This window comes from Montipora capricornis, chromosome 13 (assembly GCF_036669925.1).
Source record: "Montipora capricornis isolate CH-2021 chromosome 13, ASM3666992v2, whole genome shotgun sequence".
Lineage (NCBI taxonomy): Eukaryota > Metazoa > Cnidaria > Anthozoa > Scleractinia > Acroporidae > Montipora > Montipora capricornis.
In genome coordinates, this window is record NC_090895.1 from 23436863 (window position 1) to 23456862 (window position 20000).

Genomic DNA, 20000 nt, shown 5'->3' on the forward strand with positions numbered 1-20000 from the left:
CTTCAAATAATCATCTTTAATTATCCTAAAGCTTTGTTGCATACCTCCATTCTGGCAGGGACTACTTTGGCAGTCATCAATATTTTCATAGCAGTTCTTTCCAGTAAATCCTGGTTGACAGTCACACTGATAAGTACCAAGACGGTTGAAACAAGTTGCTTCAGGATGACAGGGGTTGTTAGATTCACATTCGTTAATGTCGTCAGAACATGTAAGTCCCGTGTAACCGGACCCAGTACAGTTGCAAGTGAAATTATTGATGCCGTCAATACAAGACCCCCTCTGCTTGCATGGAGATGATGCACATTCATCAATGTTAGTATTGCATCTCTTTCCCCTAAAGCCTAAGAGCAAAATGTATTAAATCTTTGATTAAGATTACGGGCAAATAGTAAAGGTATGAACAAAAGGCATCTGGCAAAACTATGCTTTTACTCATAACAACAAAGGCTTGCACAAAATTAATGTTTACATTTACTGTACTTCAAGATGCACATTAATTTTGAACACATAGGAATTAATGAAGACATTTCAGCAAAGTATTATTTAATGAATAATCAGTAATTTTACTGTCCATCAAGAAAAAGTATGCAAGTGTGCACATTTTTGAACTGATGGCATCATTTCAAGGGGCCCTAAGACCACTGAATATTTTGTACAATATCAAAAAAATTCAAAAACCTTGAAAATCTACCCAACACCTCCATGTATCGGTTAAAACCCCTAAACTCGCTCTAAAAAGATATGTAAACCTCCCCTTGAAGGAGACATACCAGTAGTTTTTGAGTGGACCTAGGTTTTGTTAAAGGGGATTGATACAGTTTTTGAGTTGACCTACATTTAGATGCTGTGCTTCTAAATTCCTCACTTATTTTTAAGTCAGCTCCATTTGAACTGACCTGGTGGGCAAGCGCATTGGAAGTCATCACTTGTAAGCTTCGAGCAATTTCCACCATGTTCACATGGAGAACTATCACAAGGGTCAAACTGACGCTCACAGTTCCGCCCAGTGAAGCCAGACTGACAGACACAAGTGTAGTTGTTTTTGTCCACTGTATCTTGGCAGATACCAGAATTTTTGCAGACAGTGCTGTTACATAAAGATCCCAAAAAGATGTTGCAATGCTGACCAGTCCAACGTGGTCCACAATGGCAGCTGTAGTTGCCGATGAGATCCATACAAGTACTGTACGCGTGACAAGGATGCTGCTCACACTCATTGATGTTAAATTCACAGTAATCGCCAGTGAAACCAATGGGACAGGCTAAAAATCAGCAAACAAAAGGCGCTAGATGTTGTTCTTACACTGTATTTCAAAGGTAAATACAGTGTACCGTCTGTTGCTGTAACAACCCCAAGCATGAATAAGCACCTTAAACTTAATAACCAATAGGAATTATTATCATCAATAACAATTTAATTTAACAAATTGTATCATATCAATCATTCATAAATTTTCACTGACGTGTCAACCATATTTTTGTTGAAAATATGGTATTATTATCAGCTAAACCCAAACCCTATTATCTTAATTGTAAAAACAAAACTTCAAAATTATATCCAATAAAGAGTTTGTATTGATACATGCTCTACTCATTCCCTCGTCCCCAATGCCAGGGCTCCATTTTATGGGTAGTTTAACCTATTGACTCCTGGGAGTAAGACGTAACAGATTTTACTCTCTAACGTCACATCATTTTACTTCTCCACTGCAATCTTGGACAAAACTCTTGGGAAAAATCCTAGCAAAGGAGAGAAACCTCACGCTGGAGGAGATCTAAGTAAGCTGAGTATTCGGCAACAATACGTCATCATACGAGGTTGAAATGCATATGCATCTATGACGGGCCGTATTGACATGATTGTATATAAGAAATTAAGGAACGCACCAAGTACCAACTGTTTATCGTATGTGTTGTATCCTTGAGAGAAACAGAAAACGTTTTCAAGTTGGCCAGGTTTCACATGTTATTTCCATTTATAGCTACAAGTACACTGGAATTAATAAGAGGTCACCAATAACACCTTCACTTCTTAAACTAATTAATTATACCAAGCGATTATCCCTAATATTGATATACAATTGCCATTTAGCCTGAAATTGTTTTACCTTGTTCTTAGAGGCAAGATACATTTCCGTTCTGTATTTCACATCCAGCATTACCTTAAAAATTTCCAAATTTGGAGGTACTCTGCGTTTGCGACAATTCCAAATATGAATTTTACCAAGAATGAACAAATAGTTTAGTAACTGGTCAGATTCTCCAGCTTGTCTACTGACAAAAACATCTTTCAAGGTAAATTCTACATACTTTCCAGAGAGCATAAACCAGACGTTTACAAACTGTTTCCAAAAACGATAGGAGAGAGAACATTCATAAAATAAGTGATGAAGCGTTTCTGATCCTTCCTCACAAAAGCTACACAGATCATTCGGGACATAACCTATTTTAGCCAAACAATGATTAGTAAAAGTAATATCAGCTAATAATTTAAACTGAAAACTTCTAATAAAGGTTTCAGATGAATATGATTTAATGGTACGGTATAATTAGCAGCAGTTGAATCATCTATAGGTCAAAATCCTCTTTCAGTTTTACAAAGCCCCTTGAAGGCTTAACTTTTATGGACACTAACAAGCAATAAAACTGCTTACTCTTTCTAGTAAGAGGATTAAAGTTTTTTTTTTTTTTCACAGAAAAATAATAACAGTCCTAATTCTTTTTCATTTGGGCATTCTGTTTTCAGATGAGAAGGTAAAAAGTTAGTATTTCTTACTCCAATAGCCCTTGCATCGTTGTAAGATTGAATGTTACCTTTATCAAATTGCCAATGGTGGCAGAATAATATCCCAGCTTTAACATAATTAGGATAGTGAATTGATTTATGATCTATCTTAACGTCTTTATTGTTCCAGATTATGTATTTAGACATAAGAGGCTTTGTTGAAAAGGACTCTCTAAAATCTGCTAACCACTGAAGACACTCATTATAAAATTTCGAAAAAAATTTACACTCTTCGACATCACAGTTGCACCTAAATAAAAATTTACCACCAAAATCCTTGAGCAAGTGATTAAAGTAAGCTTTCCAAGGCAATGCACCAATTGAAAATAATTTGCCAATCCAGGCCAGTCTAGATGCTTTGATTAAGGTTTCAATATCTGTTACATTAAGACCACCAAATTCCAAATCATTATTTGCAGCTTGTCGGGTTATTTTATCTGGCCCTTTCCAAACAAAGTTATAGATTATAGTATTAAGTTGTTTTTAATAAAATCCCCAAAGGTTGGCAAGTGATTTGATAATGGTAATTTTGCCATACAGTAAAAGACCACAGCAACTCCATAACCTTGTTTGCAGTCGAATATCCTCCAATTTGTCTTAAAATTTTTTTTGCATCAAATCTACCTCATTATACGTAAAAACAATCCCAAGGGCTTTAACACTGTTACACCATTTCAATCCAAGAGGTGTCTCCGTGTTTTGCCGGCACGAACCAATCCACATAGCCTTAGTTTTGGAAAAGTTGACCCTGAGACCAGAAAGGGTTTCGAAAAGATCAAGCAGTTCAAAAATGCGTTTAGCAGACTCAATATCAGACACAAATACAGTGAGATCATCGGCGTATTGAACTAATTTAAACTCACCTTGGCCTATTTTTATACCTTGAATATCGGATCTATTGCGAATAGCAGTTGCTAGGATCTCAGCTTCTCAGTATGGCGACAGCTGGTCCCCTTGTCTTACCCCTCTTTGTAATTCAAAGTAAGGCGTGCAAAACCCGTTGTTCAACACACAACTTAATATGTTCGCATAAAATCTCTCTACTCATCATCATCATCAAACATTTTAACAAGAAATTCCAGTTTAAACTATCAAAGGCATATTCAAAATCAATAAAAAGTAATATGGCAGGTATGTTTTCTTTTTTACTGTAGCTCACCTATAAATCTTCATTTTACATAACCCAATTGATTGGCGTGAATAATTTCTGGAAGGACCTTAACAATTCTAGTCGCAATTACCTTGGAAGCAATTTTTGCATGCGCATTAATTAACGAAATTGGCCTCCAATTCTCTAAATAGCTTCTACCTTTTCCTTTCTTTTCTATAAGTGTAATAAATGCTTGTTTTTGCGAAGAAGACATCTCCTTTTTGAGAAAGGCTTCATTAAAAGAATCAGTCATCAATTTACGTATCAAAGGCCAAAATATTTTATAAAATTCTACTGGGATTCCATAATTGCCAGGCGTTTTCCCAGTTTGAAAAGAACGTAAAATACCTTCACACTCCCGTAAAGTTACTTTTTTTTCTCTCCATGCTCGTGCCACCTTACGCGGGCGCGAATGATAGTCCCTTCAATTTTTTCATCATACAGAGCTTCAAGTTCATTTTTCAAGTTTTCTGCTTGCAATCTTGCATCGTTAGGGTTTTCCTGAAGACGTTTTAATGCGAGTTGGTATTTAGAATTAAGTTCCTCCTGCCGCTTTTTACGGTCTTTTTAAGCATTTTTAAATAGGCAATTGAGCTCGTTCTAATATTAAACTTTATCCAAGTCCCATTTCGATCTGGTACTAGATAGATCTTCAGCTTTCTCCAACCAAAAAGGAAATTCATTTTTAATCTTCTCAACATAATCCGGCCTGGATAGTAATGGCGAATTTAACTTCCAAAAACCTGGTCCTCTACAGGCCTCTTGAATGTCTTGGAGTTCTGGTAATATCGAAGAGTGGTCAGTTTTAATTGAGGCTAAGGGGAGTGGTGCGCATGACTCCACGTGGATAGACAGCTCTTCCGAGTTCTTTACATTTCCCAAGTTTATTCTTACATTAATAGTTAAAATTTGCTAGTTTGGCTTCACCCAAGCTCATTTATGACTAGACAAACAAGATCTAAAACAAAAAACAAGAGATGGGAAGCGACTCCGCGGCGGATTCTTCGACCAAACTTGATGACATCCTCGCGAAGATAGATGTCCTGATTCAAGTGGAGGACCAAATGTTGTGCAAATTAAACAAGGTCGAACAAATTAAAGTTCTATTCTACAAGACATGGACGAACTGAAAATGAATATGGAAACAGCAAACCACTCAATTCAAGAGTCGGAGGCTAAACTGAAGCCAAAAGCCGACCAGTCTGATTTAGACATTCTCAAGAGCAAGATAGATGACCTTGAGAACCGATGGAAATGGAATAATGTTGTTGTCTGGGGCGTCAAAGAAGGGTGTGAAAACGACTTCCGCTCAATGGAAGAATTTATTGAGAAAGAGATAATTATTTACTAATCACATGCAATTAGAAGAAGGAATTGAGGTGATGAGGGCACACAGAACTGGAGTCAAACGTAATTCTTCGACTTTTGATGTATCGAAGCCAAGACCAATTCTCTCTCCTGCGCTACACAGATAAATTGTACATTCTCAAGAATGCTGCGGCCAAGCTGAAGAATAACAAGTATAATGGTTTCTCTGTCTTCATATCTGATGATGTTTCCAGATGTGTTCGGATGGAGCGTGCAGAACTAAGGAAAAACCATTTGCAGCAGATAAAAGAAACAGAGAATGTGTTTTTTGCCTTCATACCGTGGAGTATCTCTGCTCAAATATTATATAAAGAAGAGGGTATGGACAAACTTAAGTCCTTTTTATTACCAGAGGTGTAATTCTCCTATTAGTTTATATTGTAATGGAGTCGAAAGTGCTTTCTTTTTCTTGTTTTTCTGACAGCTAAAAATATTTATTGTTGACATTAGATTAAAATTAGCAAAGACTTATTAGCTAAGGTTTATTTACTTATTTCATTATTTGTTTTTATTTATTATCATTTTTTTAAATGGGAAATGGAAGATTTGGCAGAAGCGTAACTGAGAAACCAGAGGGAGGTGAGTACGCCTTCGTTTCCATGTATGTGTGCGTGTTGTGTGTTGTGTATTTGTGTTTACGTGTGTTTTAAAACTTCACTTTTTTTCCGCTTGGATAATTATGAATGTAATATGTACGCTAATAAATCGAGAATATTTTGAATAACACTTATCTTTCGATAAAAAAAAAAAACAGCCCTAAATTTGTGAATGGATAACTCTTCTTTTAAGCCAGATAGTCTGAGAATGATTTCACTTAATTTGAGAGGCATCGGTAACTTCCGAAAACGTAGAGCAATGCTTACCTGCTGTCGTAAACAAAAAGCTGATGCAATCTTTCTACAAGATACACATTCAACCAAAAATTTTGAGAGTCAATGGAAAAAAGAATGGGGCTCTTTAATTAGTTTCTGTCATGGGACTTCCAATCCCAGGGGTGTCGCTGTGTTATTCAAGTGTAAATTAGACATTGTTATTCTGCATGAATTATCAGATTCCAAAGGTAGCCTGTTAGTATTAAACGTTAAAATCAAGGACAAAAGTTATTGTCTTGTAAACGTCTACGGTCCAAACAAGGATGCGGAAGCAGTTAGTTTTTATCAAAAATCGTCATTAACTTTGCGGTAGATGGGTTTAGACGGAGACGATAATGCTACTATGGAGACTTCAATTGCCGTTTAGATCCCACCATGGACAAAAAAGGCGGGATTTTAATCCCTCGACGACATGTGATTTATTCTATTGAAAAAATTCAGAATTGAATTTAGTCTCCACGATGTTTGGCGTGTGAAGAATCCAAATACTCGTAGCTTCACGTGAAGTAAAATGTCTCCTTTCATTTTTTGTAGACTTGATTACTGGCTGATCTCAGACAGCTTGCATGATTTCGTTACAATTGCGTTACCGTGAATACGCGTAACACAATTTACACCATAAAGAACATAATTGTCTCAATGTTTGGTGGAGTCAACTTCGTGGTTTGCAATTTCACAACAGAATGAACTCAAAACGATGATTTAAGGCAGTTGGCACGATTAACAGACGAAAAGTTAGTCATTTCAACGGTTAACAACGAATAACGTGCAAATAAGGAAAAAGCAATGACCATCTATTGTTTTGATTGCGTCTTCCCTGTTAACCGTTGAAACTATCTGTTAATCGTTGTTTCATTGAATGGCTGGTGTTGAGTTGTCTTCGTAATGATCCTCTAACATAGACCACGGTTAAAAACATACCCTACGGTTAGAGTTTCAAAACATCTGGAACCTGGCGGGATTTCCCGTTAAAGTCCCTTCGGGATTTGATAATTAAAATGAAGTGCTTGCCACGGCACAGTCAGAGAAATACTACTTATTGCATTTGCAGTCTCTCTCTCTCTTTGGGAGAACGTTTCTTTGAATTCTCTAGAATAAAAATCATGCTCATAGCCTTGCAACCAATCCATAACTACTCTCTCTACAGCAGTAAGTGGAGTAATCAACAACCTTCAGAACTTTCATACGATTGTCTTCATCTGGCAATAAACATCAAGGTACCTTTTTCCCCAAAAATCCACACGCAACAGTCCAGTAACATTCAAACTACATCAGTATGGGGACTCTCACGAGATCTACATATCAAACTGTCCATGGTTATTGACACTCTTTGAATTTGATTATATTCATGAAAACATGCATTATACAATCTTGGACAAAATTCTTGGGAAAAATTCTAGCTTAAACGTCATTTGGCATGCACTTACAAAGTATATTGGTCCTTCCCCCCTCTCCCCAAACCAATGTTGACAATGTGGTGCAAAACATACTGTGCAAACCCGTTTTTTAACCAACACTGGAATGGGGGGAGGGGGTAAAAAGGAAAGTATTTAATCTTTATCACACAGACAAATTAGCGCGTCACATTCTCCCAACGAGTTTTGTCCAAGATTGTAGTAGCATCCTTGAGTGCCTGACGAGTGAATAGGTTAAACTAAACCCAACATGGATAAGTGACTTCAAGCGAATACCTGCATTATGGACAATCATAGAAATGTAATTGAAGGGGACATACAGTAGTTTTTGAGTGGATGTTTGTTAACCCATTGACTCCTAAGCCAAACCCCACTGACAAGTAAAATCGTCTGGCATTAGACAGAGTCTCAATCATAGGAACCAATGAGTTAAACTAAACGCAACATGGATCATTCACTCCTCGTGCACCCCAGGACACCCCCAGTTGATGAATAAAATTGTCTGTAATTAGACAGAGTAAAATCTGTTAGGTCTCACTCCCAGGGGTCAAAGGGTTGAAGGATGAACTGAAGACTTCTCCCGTTGATCAGCTGCCTTGATTCAGATAAAGTATCAGACTACCATGCTGGAAATACGGGGTTAAACTTAGCCAGATCCCCACTCAGTTAGGGAGCTCTACTTTTGACCAAAGCAACTTTACAGCAAATTAATAGAATACTTCTTTATAAGGTACTGTCAACTGGCTGAGTTGGCTTAGCATCAGTCTAGACTACCAGGTGAGAACTTCTGATGTCATTACCCTGGCTGGACCAACACTCAGGGTCTTAAAATAACTGAGGAGAAAGTGCTGCCTTTGAAATAACATCCGCAAATGGTTGGACTCTCTAGTCTCCTCGGATAAGGACTGCACTGTAACAACTATAGGTCCATGTCACAACACTTGTTCGTAAAACCATAACGAGACGCAGCGGGTCTGTCTGGAAATATCTTGATGGAATGCGGGTTTTTTTTTCTCCGCATTCCTTTCATACTTGAAATTCGGTACAGCGGTGAATTAACACTCTGAAAGCCCAAGGCGTTAAAGTCTCCCTTCATGCTATCAGCAAATGTCTTGTTACCGAAATCGGCTGACGCTTATTTCACTCAGAAGACACATATGAGAATTAAAACTTTAACGATGGAAGACAACAGAGCTATTCTGTACGGTGGATATTACATGTTAATTGAAAGTGACTTCCATACCACGTTCGGACGTGACTCAGAATCTTCATTTTAGAGACTGATCTGGTTGTTAGTTCTCAGGTTTTATATTTTGTCCAAACAATGAATTTACATAGCAACGACAAAGGGTTGACATTTGAGGAAAGCTGAAAGATAATAAAAAGTATGCTAATACTAAAACACTTCCTTTTAATATGGGAAACACGTTTAAACGTGTATCCAAAGGCTAAAATGTCACTTTTTGTACTTTGCCTTTCGCCTTTGTTTAAATCAGATGCCAGGGAGGGGATCTTTAAAGGGACTTTCTCTTCCAAAAGGAACCTAAGGTCAAGGTCGGGTGTGAGAATATCGTGTGAGTTTATACAGAGTTTTTTACAGAGTCTAACTATATAGAATTTAATTTCGAGAATGAGTTTAACTGTGGAAAGTTTAATGGAGCTGTGGACACAAGAATTTCTTCCTAATATCCGAAAGGAAATCCGCAAGGAAATAGACTCGCTGAAGACTCGTCTCCTCGACCTCAATAAAAGGTTTGACGAAATTGAAAAGTCCCAAAATTTTATTTCAAAGCAATACGACACTGTGAGATCGACGATCAAGAACTTAAAAGAACACAACGAAGGGGTTAAAAGCCAAGTTCAAGAGATCAAGGAAGACATAAACAAGCTCCGCAACGATGGTTATAGTGTGGAGGTCAAGTTGGATGAGTTCGAGCAGTACGCGCGAAGGGGCTCTCTCGAAATAACCGGTATTCCAGTCGTACCTAACGACAACCCAGCGTTGCTGGTCTGAAATTATGGGAGTAGATCTCGACGTAAACGATATATCGATCGCTCATCGTTTACCGCCAACGAAGAAGTGAAAGACCGACTAATTGTCAAATTCACTCGAAGAGAGAAAAGGGATGAAATCTACAGCAAGAGGAAAAACTTAAAATCCAAGCGGACTAAAGATCTCCCGTCTGTGTTGCGAGCCAGAATCTGCGGTTGTAAGTCATAAAGCACAAATCCATGTCAACGAAAGTTTAACGCCAAAGAGAAAACGACTACTGGGCAGAATTTTACAATTCAAGCGTGAACACAACTACAAGTTTATTTGGACGGCTAATGGTAAAATACTGCTGAAGAAAACGGAGAGCTCTACTACGAGATCTTTTGTAACCTATGAGGAATTCGAAGAGTTTCTTGATCAGTCTAATTAATTAGTTATCAGTTTAAGGACTTATTTCAACTTGTAAATATGGCTGATTACCAGGAAAACGTAAGTAGTTGTTTACCATTTTATGATTTAACTGATAGGGAATTTAATGCTATGGTTGGCAACTGGCCTGATAGGCGCCATGATCTTGACCTTTACGATCTCATCCCAAATCCAAATACGACCCAGATCTAATGTTAAATAGCCCTTTCTCAGAATATTATTCAGTCCGTGGTTTTAATAAAATGCTAGACAATTTAGATGTAACATCTTTTTCAATTCTTTATTGCAATATTAGAAGTTTATCTCTCTATTAGAAGAACTATTATGCTTACTTGACTCTAAGCTGGATATACTTGGAATTACTGAAACTAAACTAGGTGAGAAATCTATTTCTAATGTTAATATCACAGGCTATAATTTTTTTTACACGGACTCGCCAACAAATGGCGGAGCTGCTTTATACATAGCTAATGATCTTAAGGCTGTACGGAGGCCTGACATTAAATTTGATTTAGCACTAGTTGAATCCTGCTGGGCAGAATTTGATACTGGTGAAGATAAAAAGAAGATGATAATAGGTTGTATTTATAAGCATCCCACTTGTAATTTAGAGCAGTTTTCGCAACCAACTAAATGATATAATTAAAACAATTAATCCCAATAGACACGAAATTTACATCTTTGGAGATATGAATATAAATTTCCTGAAATTTAATAACATACCCAACTTGAAGAGTTCTTAGATATGCTTTATGCTAATAACATCTTGCCGATCTTTACTAAACCTACCAGGCTTACTGATCATATAGCAACACTCATTGATCATATATATACAAATTGTTTACAACATTTTATAGCAGGAATTCTGACAGTTGATATAACAGATCATCTCCCAATTTTCTGCATAGTTAGAACCCAACCTATACGGAATAATAGTAACAAAAAATATTTTCGAAACTATTCTAAATTTAACAAGGATCTATACTTAGATGATATAAAACTGATAAATTGGCATGAAATCCTCAACCCAGAAAAGAATGTAAATGAAAAGGTACAAGAGGCAATGACTACCCTGAAGAAGATTATAGATAAACATGCGCCCGTGAAGCTGGCTAGCCAAAGCAAGCAAAGGCAACTTAATAAACCATTGCTCACTAAGGGTATCCTAAAATCGGTAAAAATGTACTGTACACATTTCCTACTCAAGGAATTACAAAAAATCGGGGAATATAGGCATTATGCAGCCATTCTTTCACATCTTAAGAACAAAATTAAGGCAGAATATTATAGTATGCAATTTTTAAAGTACAAAGACAACCTTAAGCAACCTTGGAAACTTATTGGTACCTTTATTAAAAGGAAAACTAAAGGTCAAACTCTCCCCACGAGAATTATTCACCATAACAGGACTTTTACACAAGAAAAGGGTATTGCTGAATTATTCAATAACTTCTTTGTAAATATTGGGCCACCTTTAGCAAAGGCAATCAAAACTGATCATACAGACCCCTTGAAATACGTAGAATCTACGCCATCAAACAGTTTTTATCTTGCTCCAGTAACCCAAACACAAGTATCTACATTAAAAAAAGCATACCTAAATTTTCCTAACAAACTTATTAAACTTGCCGAGTGGACAGCTCTCTGCACTCTTCACTGAAATATATAATGAGTCAATACTATCAGGGGAGTTTCCTGAAATCTTTAAAATATCAAAAGTAACCCCAATATTTAAAAGTGGCAGTGTATTTGATTTAGGAAATCATAGGCCAATAGCAGTTATTTCTCCCTTTAGTAAAGTACCGGAAAGACTAGTATATGACCAATTTGTGTCCTATCTAGAAAAAGAATGTCTACTCTTTAACTTCAAGGTTGGCTTTCGAAAGGGATACTCCACTGAACATGCCATTCTAGAAACTGTGGAGAAATTAAAATCAGCAGTTGGCGATCAACAAATAACATGTGGTATCTTTTTAGACTTTTCCAAGGCCTTCGATACAATTAACCACCATATACTCTTAAAAAACTATGTAAATATGGGATCCGAGGACTTCCCGATGCATGGTTTTCAGGCTATATAACTAATCGTAAACAATGTTTCAAAGTTGGTAATACAGAATTCAGCCTGAAAACAATCACATGTGGTGTACCTCAAGGCTCCACACTAGGTCCGCAGCTGTTTATATTGTATATTAATGATTTGCCTAGGTCCTCGGTGAAATTAACTTTTAGGATTTTTGCAGATGACACAAATACGTTTTATTCTTCAAAATACCCCAAACAATTACAATCAGTTGTTAATGAAGAACTTGGAAAGGTCTTAAAATTTTGTGCAGCAAATATGCTATCCATTAATTTTAAGAAGACAATCTACATGATAATTACTTCACCTAAGAAGAAAACAAATATCAATATAACAGTTTGTAGTATAGTCCCAGATTAAATACTTGGGTGTCTTCATTTATGAGCACCTAAAGTGGGATGCTCAGCTCCAGCACATTAACAACAAAATAACAAAAAATATTGGAATTTTATTTAAGCTTAGGCGTTACATGCCTATCAGTACACTCAAACAACTGTATTATACTCTCATATATCCGTATTCAACGTATGGAATAATGAGCAAAATAAATCAAAATAACTGTATTCGCGGCATCTTTTTTGCAAACAAAAGAGAAAGTCCTACATCGTACTTTAGACTATTAGAAATATTAAAGTTAGAGAATATTTTTAAATTAAAAATTGGCGCTCTCGTGCATAAAATACAATATCGAAGAAAGGATACACCTCTTGCTCTCTATGATTTAGTTCAACCAGCTTCGGCTGTCCATAATTATGAGACCAAGATATGCCACTAATCAAAACCTGTACAGACCATTTTCTAGAACTAATTATGGCCTGGCAAGGTTTAGCGTAGTGGCATCACAGACCTGGGAAGCAATACCTATAAAAATTAAGTGTCTCCCCTTTGACAGTTTTAAAAAAGAATACAAACTCTCTCTACTTGATAGTTAGACGTGTGATTAACTTAGCCAGACCTTTATAACTAGTTTCTATAAGCACTACATAACCTCCACCCACTTGTAACTGCTCTGTGGTAGCAGCCAACTCGAAAGCTTGGCTCCTTTGGCTGCTACACACTTTCTTCTTTGTTATGTTTAATTCAATGTATAGCTAGCTCTGTTTTTATTTCTTTTTTACTCTTTTTGTTGTTGTATTGTAGTTGAATAAGTGTGAATAAAATGAACTTGAACTTGAACTTAAGGCAATTTCGTGCTTCTGTCTAAAAGTAATGGAGTATTTAATCTCTCTCACAACTCTCAACAAGTCTCTATGCCATCAGAAAAACGTTCTGATCTGACTTGAGTGAAATTCTCAACTGTGGATCGCGACTTGACAAGGACAAATCGAGAAGCAACATTTTATTAATACTCTTCGTTAACGTTGTAGCTTTAATAGGTCAGTAAATATAATCATTATTTTTACTGTCAATTATTACATTTCGATGCGGCTAAACCACGTTTTCATTTTTAATTACTCGGTCGGTCTAAATGCCACGTCTTAAAAAAATGCAAGAGATTATAATCTCTTGAAAATGACATTAGGAAGTACAATCCGTAAAAAAAATCTTTTCTTTTTTTTTTTTTTTAAATTTCTCGCTGCTTTTAGATGTAAACTCAAGGAGCTACACCAATGCGTAAATTAATTTAAACACTAGCTAAATTATATGCAGCTAAACCACGTCTTCGTCTTCAATTTTTCTCGGTAACATAAATAAATAGAATGTGGTTCAGCGTTGTACTCCTATCGACAACAATATCCATCACAGTGGTCACAATGTTGACCTGTAATGACGAATATCGTTGTCAATAAGAGTACCGGCACCTCTGAACCACATTCTGTGTGTTTTTTAACACAATATGCAGGGAGTAAGGCATGTTCAAGTTTGGATTCGAGTTTATCCATTCAACGACAACGTGAATGTTTATTTCAGAGCGTGCCCAAGATCAGACAAAGAAAGAGCAAACGTTGGCACAAACTTTCTCGCAATCTGATGGGTTTATTTCCAAAAATGAGGTGAACAGCGTTGTCAAGACTCTTAATTAGTCAATCAGATTGCGAGTTTACTGGCTGTCCATAAGTTTACTCGCTATTTTGTAACACTGCTTCAAAGGTTACATTATAAAAAAGGCATTTCCTTGGGTGTCTCGCAAACGAAGACCTAAGACACTGAAAACTCGAAAAAAGTAACCCAAAACCCTCAATTTGCCAACCCTAGGCCTAAAGTTGGTTTTTCGACCTAGAGTTTTCAGGGTCTTGTGGTCTTCGTTTTCGAGACACCCCATTTCGTTTTCATTGACAATTGCATTGCTTGTCTGCAAATTGCTCATTAGTTTGCATTCTATTCGATTGAACTCATCATTGTCATGGTTCAAAATGAAATTAAGGTTAAAATCATTTTAACCCAGTTTGATTCTTCATTTCCCTAACTCACAGTCAGGAATAATTAAAATGACCACTATAAAAAGATAAAAAAAATAACCAAGAGACAATAATTATCATCATCTAATATGTACCCAGTACATTCTTCCTACAATAACATGTCTGGGCAGGTGTGGTTGTTTGTCATCACTGCCTAAAAACACACCTAGTTTTTACTCAGATTAATCTGATTTACTTGTAGAATAAACAACAGTAAGTACTGTGATCATTGGAAAATGTCATAATTTGCAGACAAAAACAAACAGATAACTCCAATTCAAAATCAGTGCTATCAAAAGCTATTCTCTATTTGATGCAGTACACTTGAGCAAAAAGCCTTGATGGATATTAGGAACCTTAACTAATATTTCAGACATTATCATTAGTAACTAAGCTTTTACAATAGGACGAACGTTAAAAGTCAACAGTTGCACACTCCGACGATACGTCTGGATGCCACTGTCAACCTCATTAGTAACCAAGCTTTTACAATAGGACAAGAATGTTAAAAGGCAATAGTTGCACACTCCGACGATACGTCTGGATGCCACTGTCAACCTCATTAGAACCCAAGCTTTTACAATAGGACAAGAATGTTAAAAGTCAACAGTTGCACACTCCGACGATACGTCTGGATGCCACTGTTAACCTCATTAGTAACCAAGCTTTTACAATAGGGCAAGAATGTTAAAAAGTCAATAGTTGCACTCTCCGAGGATACGTCTGGATGCCACTGTTAACCTCATCAGTACCCAAGCTTTTACAATAGGACAAGAATGTTAAAAGTCAACGGTAGCACACTCCGACGATACGTCTGGATGCCACTGTCAACCTCATTAGTAACCAAGCTTTTACAATTGGACAAAAAATGTGAAAAGTCAATACTTGCACACTCCGACGATACGTCTGGATGCCACTGTCAACCTCATTAGTTACTAAGCTTTTACAAAAGGACAAGAATGTTAAAAGTCAACAGTAACACACTGATCAATTAGGTTATACAGAAGAAATTTAAAAATATTGGAAGAGAATATTCCACAAGATTAGCCAGAATGCCACGTTCTGTATGACCTAAAAGCAATGATAATAATATTGATACATTTGTAGTAAAATATTGACTAACTACATTCCACATGTATTTACTTCTTACTAGATGAACTAAAGCCTCAAATGATGGAAATTTGACAGACCTTTGTATTATTGTCAAAAGAAAGTCACAAGTCTTAGGTTCAAGCTACGTGTAATGTGTTCCAAAATGTCACTGATCCTGGAAAGCCACACAGCCATGAATAATTACATTCTGGAGAGCTACATAGCAATAACTATTTGGAAAGAAAGCTTCAATCTTACTTTGTGTTTTCCGATTTCTGTTTGTTGTTGTGCCTTCTATTGCACTGTGAGCCTATCACCCTTGAAGGATTTAGGGCCATAACTTCTTAATGCATTATTATTTACATCTTTAAGATAGTCAATTTATATCACAAAAGCCCAGTAGAACCCAGAAGTAGTATTTCGCATAAACCATGTGCAATTCACAACGCTGGATACTGCTCCAACTCCACATCATCACGAATTCCAGTTGATCTAGAAAAAAAATCAATAAGCAAGTCTTAACCATAATTTTTTCAGGGTTGTTGATATCTTTATCTTGGCAATCCTTCATGTTCGGAGAGGCAGTACATTGAGTAGGCATTGAATCGTCAATTAACAATAACCTTAGGAAATAAAATACGAAGTCTGTTTTTTTCATCAAACTAACAATGTTCGCAAGACTTTATCAAAACGTTTACAAGGCTCCTAATGTAAAATAAGCTTTCTGAATCATGGAAATCGATCGCGAACAAACATGTTCAGCGAAAAATAAATATCAGACACTTCTTTTCGAATTTTCCTTTCATTTTGCCCCAGTTTTACGTGACCACAAATGACTCGATTGCAACTTACTTACTTGAACAGCTGTTCTGCGGGGTTGGTAAGAAGCAGCCAGTATCATTATCCACTTGATGTGAGACGACACTGGCATTTGCAAAAGGCGATTCGGTAGAGTCGTCAATAACATCGAAGTACTCGTGGCCTCGTGAATGCCAGCACCGATAACTTGATCTCCGCAAAGGCTAAGGTCAAGGCTGTTCAAAAAGCCTCTCAGTCGTTCAAATATCTCGTCATGATATACTGGCGAATCCGGTGTATCCGGCGTATGACGATTAAACCAAACGATGAAGCGACGAATTTATCTGTTGAAGAAACTTTTCCTTCAAACGGAGCTCCATCTACCGCGCCAATTCCTCTGGAAAGATCGCGCCAGCAGCTCAGACGATCTCCACGACTACCGGCTCTGTACCCGAGAAAAACTTTAATAACCTTTACGCGGTGTCAAACCCCGCGCAAGCAAGTCGCAATGATCAACGTGGCCGTGCCGTGCTCATGTGATTGAAACGAACAAAATGGCTTAGGGCCGGGTCGCACTAGTGCAAAAAGTTGTTCATTTTGCCAAAAAAATCTGTCATCATATAGTTTTTGGTAGTGCCACCCTTCTCTCCCAAATTAAAAAAAATTAGCACAATGCACCAAATGTTCAAAGATGCCGCCACTCGAAATTGGTGCGGTGAGTCTAATCTGCAGGTCGCAGGTCGCAGGTCACAGGTTGCAGGTCATTGTTTCACCAATACAGAAAGTATCCTAAACATTCTTAAAAGCTAACCTTAGGCCTAAAAGCTTTTGTTTAGGCCTAATTAGGCCTAAGGTTAGCTTTTAAGAATGTTTAGGATGCTTTCTGTATTGGTGAAACAATGACCTGCAACCTGCAACCTGTGACCTGCGACCTGCGACCTGCAGATTAGACCCGCCGAAATTGGTGAGGTCTAGACCTCTCCAAAATGTCACAAAATGTCAAAAAAGCTCTTGAGATGTCAACCATGACTTAAAAAGGAACGTGTATTTCAAACCATGACACATTTGGTCTTGGCAGTCGCCAACCGTAGGGATTGTTCTGTCTTCTCCGTCTGCGTTGCCAAACTTGACGCCCATAATGTCCAACAATGGCAGATTGTAGATACAGTGCATTTGAAATAAATTTGCCATTCTAAGCTTCATGCAAGTTAAAAAGACACAATATTCCAAGAAAAGTGCAAGCTACTCGTCGTGGTTCCATGTTTTGATTTTGATCGTGATTATGTGACTCACGCTTGGTGGGAGATGGATCTTATCTTTCGCTGGTGACACATTGTTTGACAATGTGCGAACCCAAGTGTACAAAATAATGGTTTTGGCAAGAAAAGTGCAAGCTTCTTGTCGTGGTCCCATGTTTTGATTTTGATCGTGATTATGTGACTCACGCTTGGTGGGAGATGGATCTTATCTTTCTCTGGTGACATATTGTTTGACACTGTGCGACCCCAAGTTTACAAAATAATGTTTTGCCAAGAAAAGTGCAAGCTTCTTGTCGTGGTTTCATGTTTTGATTTTGATCGTGATTATGTGACTCACACTTGGTGGGAGATGGATCTTATCGTTCGCTGGTGACACATTGTTTGACACTGTGCGACCCCAAGTGTACAAAATAATGTTTTTCCGGAAAAGGAAATTCGAGTGAAATGTTATCACAACAAAATCAAATTTGTCCTCAAGTGCGATCCGGCCCTCAAATGACACAAACGCATGTTATTCGTCAATACTAAATTCGATAACTGACATGTTAATCCTATTACCCCTCTTTGTTGACAGAGGAGTCATTACTGAGTAAACTACAACATAATTGTTTCAGAAATTGGGTACTTCCAGTTCAGACCCACTTGCGTCCTCGTTTCCAGAGTTCCCAGTGTTGTGGTCTGGTCTGATTGAGGGTCACAAGTTGATTGTAGCCTTTGGTTAAATTATATGCTACCCTTATCAAATAAATTAAATTAAGACTTCACAAGATACATGTCAAAATTTATGCTACACAGTGCTTTCAATAAGCACGGACGGCCGACGAAAAGCGTCTGCTACTTCGCTCAGATAAGTCGGCTCCTTTTCCCCCTAAATTGAATTAATTGAATGATATGATTCGGAGCGCTATGGCGCGCGGACGTGTTTTCTGAAGTTCTACACAAAATAGTTTTTTTTTCTCAGCTAAATGAGTAAGTTATGCAGCACTTCTGGATCAAGAAATTGGTTAAAAAAGTTTTAAAAGCTTTCCTTACGACAGAAGCAGTATTTCAGTACTCTTATGGGCAGAAAGCGTCCGAAACAAGGATCGAGTTCATCCGTAGATGAACAAGACATGGCCGCCTCGAAGTATAAATCTCTACAGAATTCTATACATAGTTTCAACAAAGTGGTGACGGACGGCTTTGCAAACATTCATACTGATATAGACAACCTCCGCTTCGAATTTAAGACTGAAATTGAGGGAATTAAATCTACTATAAAGGATATCGAAAAAGGTTTGGGGAGCACACAACAAGATGTCGAAAGCGTAAAGGAGGATGTGAAGAACGCTGCTGAGGATTTTTTGAAGAGTACTAACATCTTGAGTGAAAAAATTGTCAAACTCGAGCAGCTTTCAAAGAGCCCTGAAGTCACTGAAGCCTTGAACGCAAAAATTGTGAAACTTGAAACCCAGCTGAAGTAGCAAGAAGAGGAAAACATCAGACTCGAACAGTACACGCGAAGAGAAAATCTTCGCTTCAACAACATATCGGAAATAGACGATGAGGATTGTAAATCAGTTATTCAGAATATAATTCAGCAAATGGGGATTGACTCTTCTACAATTGGATACCATGCTGTGCATAGAGTTAGAAAAAGATTGGAAGGAAGACACAGACCTATTATAGTACGTTTTGTAAGTCGTGAAGACAGAGAGCTTGTATGGTAGAAACGAGGTAAGATTAAACAATTACATCAATTCGAAGAGGCCTACATAACGGAAGATTACGCCCGGGCGATCCAAAAAGAGAGACAAATCTTAATTAAAGCCATGGTGAAGGCCCGAAATGATGGAATGGACAACGTAAAGGTAATAGGCAGATTTCTGGTGGTGAACGGGGAGAGATTTGAGTGCAAATCGATCCCGGACAAAATGTCTTGAAGGTTTTCAGTCTTCAAACATATTTGATGACTACGGTAACGGGAGGTTTTATTTGAATATTTATCCTTCAGGACTGCTTCCGTAGTCTCAAATTTAGATCTATCTTATGTCGTACAAAACTCTACAGATCTATTTGATCCTCTTGTGCATATTAATTTTCCAGTTGCATGAGAAAAAACCCATTGTGGATGTACAAAACCTCAAGGGAAAACGGCCCAACAATAGAACATTTTAATTGTAATGTTAGTATGTTGTGCTGGTGTTCTTCTGTGTGTATATTTAAATCTTTGTTTGTTTCTTGTGAATTAATTCCAGCTTCCCCTAGCTACCTTTTTCCGCTCCGTGGCTGCGCGATTTGCAATGGGCAATATAAACTCAATTATAAATGAATCGCAGTATCTGTTGTCTTAATGTGACAGGACTTGGTGACAA

General features: G+C 37.4%; 1 protein-coding gene across 2 annotated transcripts in view; it reads right to left on the reverse strand.

Annotated features, from left to right (window-relative positions):
- LOC138030085 (neurogenic locus Notch protein-like) overlaps positions 1–20000 on the reverse strand; it is a 126662-nt gene that overhangs the window by 79652 nt on the left and 27010 nt on the right. Inside the window, exons 4-5 of one of the 2 annotated variants that reach the window (XM_068877940.1) lie at positions 900–1265; positions 45–344 (exon numbers count right to left, since the gene is read on the reverse strand). In XM_068877940.1, coding sequence (XP_068734041.1) covers positions 45–344; positions 900–1179 — 580 coding nt within the window. In that variant the 5' untranslated portion in view covers positions 1180–1265. Of the gene's footprint in view, positions 1–44; positions 345–838; positions 1266–20000 lie in introns of both variants that reach the window. The other variant, XM_068877941.1, reaches the window with a different exon arrangement.